Source organism: Montipora capricornis, chromosome 9, assembly GCF_036669925.1.
Source record: "Montipora capricornis isolate CH-2021 chromosome 9, ASM3666992v2, whole genome shotgun sequence".
In the NCBI taxonomy this organism is placed as follows: Eukaryota; Metazoa; Cnidaria; class Anthozoa; order Scleractinia; family Acroporidae; genus Montipora; species Montipora capricornis.
Window position 1 is genome coordinate 49,127,307 of NC_090891.1, and position 7,500 is coordinate 49,134,806.

At 38.5% G+C, this 7,500-nt stretch overlaps 1 protein-coding gene and 1 long non-coding RNA gene across 2 annotated transcripts in view; both read right to left on the bottom strand.

Moving 5' to 3' along the window:
• LOC138017719 (QRFP-like peptide receptor) overlaps positions 1 to 7,500 on the bottom strand; it is a 12,688-nt gene that overhangs the window by 787 nt on the left and 4,401 nt on the right. Inside the window, exon 2 of the mRNA XM_068864726.1 lies at positions 1 to 149. This exon is cut by the window's left edge and continues 787 nt beyond it. Coding sequence (XP_068720827.1) covers positions 1 to 149 — 149 coding nt within the window. The remainder of the gene's footprint in view (positions 150 to 7,500) is intronic.
• Positions 2,218 to 6,974, bottom strand: LOC138015823 (uncharacterized). Its single transcript, XR_011125648.1, has 3 exons — positions 6,851 to 6,974; positions 3,609 to 3,799; positions 2,218 to 2,251 (listed from the first exon to the last, which is right to left on the bottom strand). It is a non-coding gene; the product is annotated as an uncharacterized lncRNA (long non-coding RNA).

The window sequence follows — 7,500 nt, forward strand, 5'->3', positions numbered from 1 at the left end:
CGCTCTTTCAGGTAGATAATGATTGTAAGGGCATTCATGGTCACTATAGCAACAGCTACGATGTTAAGTACTGTCAGCCAGATAATGCACTCTGATGAAGAGAAGGGCTCTAAAGTTGGAGTAACTGTTCCGTTTTGGTCATTGGTCATCTACGTGAAGAAAGAAAACGACAATTAGAACATTAGGATAGTTTGTCATTGGCTAAGAGAAATGCAGTTTTTGGGTAACGGTCATTCAGTAAAAAAACACTGAAGGTAACAAACCAAGCATTATGATTGGCTAATGATCACAGATGAAGGTAACAAACCAAGCATTATGATTTTCTAATGATCACAGATATCCAATCAAATGTAAATCTTCTGCTTAATTATTATAAGTTTCCTTTTAATATTCTCCCTGTTTATTATCAATAAGAAGCCACAATCTTTTTTCCGTACAATGTGAAAAAAATAAATGTAAATTTACTCGGTGGAAGGAGGAGAACATGAACCAAGCAAATTACGTAATAACACGGTGCGCAGCGTTAAGGACGAACACGACGAATTAAAGCAATAGCGTGAAGGTTTATTGAACAGAAATGCTCAAAGTTCCTAGTGGTACAGCCTTGCAATTAAGACGACGGACCAAAGGTCGCAGAGTTGAGAGGTAGATCACAACGTCGTAAGGACGATGAAAGTCGGTTCGAACTGAAAGGCGATAAAAGCAAAACAGAAACTAATTTTAGCTAACTACCTATAAAGGTAACCAAAGGTATATAGAAGGCTAAGGTAAACGTTAATAATTTCAAATAGCACATCAATGAAATACAACAAGAAATGAGATCAAACGAGCTGATCAACAATCTATAGAATACGATGACAGAAACTTGACAATGATCACATCAGTGTAGATTGATCAATAAATCCATGCTGAGTACTAACGATTAAAAAACTGATTGAAAACTAGATACCAAAGCAAATATATTAATAGACTAAGGCAAGCAAAACTTAAACTTAAACCGAAACTAAATACTGGAAAAAACTAAAATCAAGAAAATAGTAAAACTTACTTTGGTTTGCACACCAATGCTAGTCTTGACTAAAAGCTCTATAGAGAACTTGACGATGAGCACGAGTGTAGATACAACTAAAATCCAGGTGGATGAAGGAGTTGACCGTACAAAATCCAGGTGGATGAAGGAGTTGACCGTACAAAAGTTCTACACTATTGATCGAAAAGTTCAAGCGACGCGACAATCGATTTTGCTTTTTTCATAATCGATTGTCGCCGAAAAATTAAAAATTTATTGGGGACAAATAAAAGTTGGGGAAATCATAAAAATGTTCGTTTAATCTCTGTGTGAGTTGTCTTTTTTCATGGACTCTAACTTCTAAGTCACAACAGCAGATATAATCTAAGATTGACTGTGTTTACCTGGCGGTACCCTGTTCGCTGTGTTGTTGTCACTTCAAATACCTCACGCTTATTTGAAAGATGTGGCATGCTAAGCCGCTTTGTATTTCGTAAACAACTGAACCAAAACATAAATTACAAGCTCACTGTTTCGCGTTTGTAGTATCACTACCGTCCAAAATAAGTTTTGAAATAGATCTCAAATGTATTTACAAATCACCAGAGGAAGATAATGTCACCTCTGATCCAAGATGAACAATTGTTCGTTTTGGCTTGAAAATGTTTGTTTCGCTCTCCCCAATCTCTCCCAATTCCCAGTGTCCTCTCTCAGACATGCCTCGCTTACATGTTGCTGACGAGTCCAACATGGCGGCTAAAATGGACGAGTTGGAGATCTTTCGCTATCCTGGAAACGCCAGGTCAAAAGTGTGGGAATATTTTGGTTTTCATCAAGTGAAGGAAGGGCCCACTTTGACTTCTATTTAGATGAAAAATATGTGGAATGCTTATTGGTAGATTTTTTTCCGATTATAATCGATGATCGATCGGTTGGGGCAATCTGATTATTTCTGATGATCGAATGTGAAATCTCAACCGATTCCCACCACGTCGATCAGCTGATAATTTACATTAAGAAAAAAGTAAAAACTTTTTGTTTCAAAAAGAAAGAAAAAAACCCCTGAGATTAAGCTGATAATTAAGTATGCTCCCAGCAAAACAATTACAGCAAATGAAAGTTTTAACAAAACCTTGCTTTCTGCCACAAGGTAAATGTCTCTCTAGTTCAATTAGTGTGCCAGAAGCAACAATCCTTGCAAATGTTGTTTTTTAGAACCTCTCCATTGATTGACTCATCATCCTTAAAAGTAATTAAAGAGAATAATGATTAGTATCACCCCTTCCAAAATTAAGATCATTCGACAATATTCTAACAAAATAGGAAGAGAGCACAAATCTAATACATCCCTAATCCTGAGAAACAAAAGACACCAGCCACCCATTTTGGTGTACCAAATAAATGGAACCACATGTAATACCGGTACTTGCATGAGATTATATCTGTAACATTGTTCTTGATTCATTGAGTATGGCATCTGACAGGATGCGGCGATGCGGATCCGCATATTCACTGAAATCCGCATCTTCCGCATAATTCCGATATTTTCCGCAAAAAACAGAAGAAATATATCTGATATTAGTGATAAAGCAGCTCCTTAACATCCTCCTCAAAAACATAAAAGCCGAAGAAATTGACTGTTTTGAAAACGCTTATTTTCCTGAACATTGAAGAAAACACACCATTTCGTTCGCAAGATGAAAGTTCGTAAGAAAGATCGTAAGCAGTTTCCGCGCATTTTTTCGCCAATGAGCCTGGACACTAGTTTTTGTTCCTACAATGCTTTCCATTGGACGAGAAGAAAAACAGTTACACTTCAGCAAATGACGTAACTGATAAGAAACTAAGGGCGCGTTCGATTGACCGTATTCCGGAATAGGATTACATGGAATACAAGTTAGAAATCCTTCGTTTTTACGGAGATTCACATTAAAAATGTCGAACACACTGCTAAAATGCTATTTTAAAATATCTTTTTATTATCCTTGTTGCTTCAAAACGCCAGACATACCGTTTTGAATTCATCACTTCACGTATTCTTATTCCGGAATACGGTGAATCAAACGCACTTTAAGTCAATGATCGAGGGAATGGATCGCGCTCCAAAGGTATTACAAATTTTGCTCCATTATCTCCAAATTGAAACAAAATTCATGATGAGAAAAAAAATAATTTTTTTTATCGCGCTTTATTTATTTTACCCAAAGTTGCGGGAAAATCCCAACTGCTAACCCTTTTATTTCAACGGTGAAAGCTGGTCGCAAATTGATGACTCCTCCATGTAATTTAATCACAAAGGGCAAAAATTCAGTCACAAATGCGATTGTATTGGTTGCAATTTCGATTACGGATTTACGTAAGCATGTAAATACATTGGACGGGCCTAATTATTATTTTTTATAACTTGTTTAAGTTTCCGCATAATCCGGTGTAATTTCCGCATAATCAACGCATGTTTCCGCATATTGTAAACATATATATGCATCACTTGTTTAAAAGCAACAATCAGCTTCTAAGTCTTTCAGACTTTCAGCTGTTTGACTGCATTACAGCTTTTTTACAGAAACATGCCTCAAAGGAGTTTTTTCATGGCACCAACCTTTTCTTTTATCTGGGGTTTCCTCCAATTCCTTTTCCATAGATGATACATGTAGTGGTATGTACTGTATGTTGCAAGAAGAAGGCATCTTCTTGGCTTGCCTCAGCACTTTCTGTAACCAACTCTCTGCCCAAACTTCCCAGCAATCTTTTAATGAACCAATTCCCAGCTGTACCCACCTCCAATTTGAACTGTAAATCAACAAATACATGTAAATATAGTGAAAAGTTTCAGTTTTCTTGGAAAAAATAATTCATAATCTCAGTCACATTCCAAACAAAAATTATTACTGCTACTTACAGATAAAAGATGTCATAAGAATTTCATCCAGATAAGAACACTCAATATCACATGACTTGTCTAAAAAAAAAAATGCTGGTAATAATGAAGCTGATCATTTCTAAGGTGTATGACAACTGCAAACTGCCTACAAATAGCGATTTTAAAGACCCATTTTAAAATAAAACGTTTAGCTTTCAATAACTGTGAGTTACGGTTAGTTTGGGCACAGGCGGCCCAGAGTCGGAAGGTAAACAATTATAAGGATTTGTATGGGAATCTCGATAACAGACTGAAAAAGATATTTACCCGCAAAAGTTCTCAATAAAAAAGCCGTATTTTATTGTCATGATGAATTTCTTGCTTTTTGTGTGGTTTTTTGCCTGATTGAATGCGATTTAAGCGACTTCTCAAATTCCCGACTCGTCACTCTTCCCTAAATAAAGGAAAGGCTGGCAACTCATTTCTAACTTACCTCAGATCTCGCCCTAAAAAATTCACACTTCCCCGGCATCAGTCACGCTCAAACTCCGGCGATGGCTACACGGATAAATTTACTTCCCCTTGACCAAGTTTCAAGGTCCAGCGAGTATCCATTGCTGAGAAACTGCGAAAAATATTCAAATTTTCAAACTCCTTCGAGGCTCGCTAACAACCAATTTTGACACAGCTGGTCAACGGTTCACCGAGCCTCCATACGGTGAGCGCAAACCTACGCAAGTGTACCCATAGTTGGGCAGAGCAAAACAAATCCCAGACTCGTCCCCAAATACCTGCCTGGGGTCATGTTCGAGTTTCTAAATCGGCGAACGATATTAATAGTTCCACACTGAAACCTTAAACACAGCTCCCATCGCTTTGGTTGCCCCACCGCATGTTATAAATCCGGATTTTCATCGAACTCCAGGAAGTACTGAAGCTGTTTGAAGCCTCGCGCGTGCAAAAATCCCCTCGTCCGATGACACTCGACACCACGGCTGTTTTTTTTTTTTGTTGTTGGAAAAAGTATAGTTTTGTTAAGTGAATTGCTTTGAGCCAAAGAAATCACCACACCGTAATTTCTACTGTCCAAAAAACAGACAAGCGAGATTGAAACTCGGATACCTTTCAGGTATTCCGAGTAATAATTGTTGGTTTTCGATCGATATCGCTTGATGCACCGGTGTGAGAAATAATTTTGAACATTTCAACGCAACTGGAAGCGCAAAAACAAAGGACAGATGATTTCAACGATGGCATTTTGCCTGGACTCTCAACAGAAAAATGTGTCCAAAAGGCTGAAAAGGTGCAGCGACCTTTCCATATGAATATTTCTTCTGCAGTCATCATAATGTGAGTTGTTGACGGATGAAAAACAGGATTGTATTTCATACACTAGTAAATACCTTCGACCGCGTTTCAAACTCCATCCAAACAGCTTCAGTACTTACGGAGTTCGATGAAAATCCGGATTTATAACATGCGGTGGGGCAACCAAAGCGATGGGAGCTGTGTTTAAGGTTTCAGTGTGGAACTATTAATATCGTTCGCCGATTTAGAAACTCGAACATGACCCCAGGCAGGTATTTGGGGACGAGTCTGGGATTTGTTTTGCTCTGCCCAACTATGGGTACACTTGCGTAGGTTTGCGCTCACCGTATGGAGGCTCGGTGAACCGTTGACCAGCCGTGTCAAAATTGGTTGTTAGCGAGCCTCGAAGGAGTTTGAAAATTTGAATATTTTTCGCAGTTTCTCAGCAATGGATACTCGCTGGACCTTGAAACTTGGTCAAGGAGAAGTAAATTTATCCGCGTAGCCATCGCCGGAGTTTGAGCGTGACTGATGCCGGGGAAGTGTGAATTTTTTCGGCGAGATCTGAGGTAAGTTAGAAATGAGTTGCCAGCCTTTCCTTTATTTAGGGAAGAGTGACGAGTCGGGAATTTGAGAAGTCGCTTAAATCGCATTCAATCAGGCAAAAAACCACACAAAAAGCAAGAAATTCACCATGACAATAAAGTACGGCTTTTTTATTGAGAACTTTTGTGGGTAAATATCTTTTTCAGTCTGTTATCGAGATTCCCATACAAATCCTTATAATTGTTTACCTTCCGACTCTGGGCCGCCTGTGGTTTGGGGTCTGCACTCTGCAAGTGTCAGACACTGTCACTTCTGTTATAATGTAAGTGTTTGAAAAGCAGACTCGTCAAACTTTGGCTTTCTTTTCTTTAAACGCCAATAATAATAACAATCTCATGCAGGCATTAACATACTATTTGCAATGAGTACAATAGTTTAAATGACAGCTGAAGCTTTCTGCTTTCTGTCATCATGTAATTTGCAGTGAGAGCACTCTAATACCAAATAATTTGCTTAACCATTTGATCTAAAGCTTCATTACTCTTGTGAAATACATACCATTTTGTTAAAGCACTTAAGCCAAATTAAATATCGTTGTCTGACAAATTTGGGACTTGAAGGTGGATGTAAAAGGTTTGAATTCTACATAAGCTTACATTAAATTGACATTTTTGAAGACAATAAGCCCGATTCAGACGCCACACTTTTCATGAGCCGAACTTAATACATGAAAAGTTTGACGTTTGAATCAATTAAGAACGGCTATTTTAATTTGGAATGGCTCAGGCGTTCTTTTCGCCTGGCCTAGACGGGAATTCGGCTTTAGCTTGGCCGTGGATCGGCTTTGATTTCAGACGTCGAACGTTTCATGTGCCGAACTTCATGATCATGCATAAACCATGTTTTGCCTTCTACATGAAAATCGCTGACAAAATCAATTGGTTTTCTTGGTAATGGCTTTGGAACTGCTTTGGAGGGGCCAGTTAAGCTCGACTTCTGAATCAACAGGCGTACTTTTGTTAATTTGTGTCGGTCGAACTCGAATTAAGTTCGGCTCATGAAAAGTACGCAGTGTCTGAATCGGGCCTAAGGCCCATAGTTCTGCTCATAGTTCAGTTAACGCTTACCTTTTTGCTTGAGTTGTTGTAAGCATTTCCTTGCTTTGGATCAGCATTTAAAGAGTAAACAAACGAAAAACTCGTCAGCACAAATTGTGATCGTTGATTCAAACTCGAGTAAAACCGCCGAAAGACCCGCCGAAATCAGTGAAGGCTGCACCGGTGACTGCTGACCAAAACGGCTCACTAGTTTCCAGTCTGTTCTCTAGTGTGTTATCCAATAAGGCGGAGGATAACGATCTTTTTTTCTTACCGCGTCGTCCAATTAAAAACGAAAAAACCAGCAAGATTCAGAGCGACCTCATCGTATTAACCCTCACTAAAATGTGGAAAGATACCGGCTTTCATTGACCTTCATTAACAGGATTTTAATCCTGTAAAACTGTTGACTTGGAGGGGAGTATACTTTACTCTTAATTAGTGGAGTACTAAATAAGAGGCGTACATTTTGCTGCGTTTAGTTTTACTCCACTTTTTCACTCCAACTCCTCGAAAACAAAGAATTAATCGGTTGATTTCAAAAAAATAAAACAACCCCAATTCCACATCTTAGACTGGATAAACTAAATTTACTCTACAAAAATACATAGGAGTAAAATCCTCTTCTACTTTTTTTCTCAGAAAGTAAGTGGGGTAGACTTTACTCAGGATCCCGATAA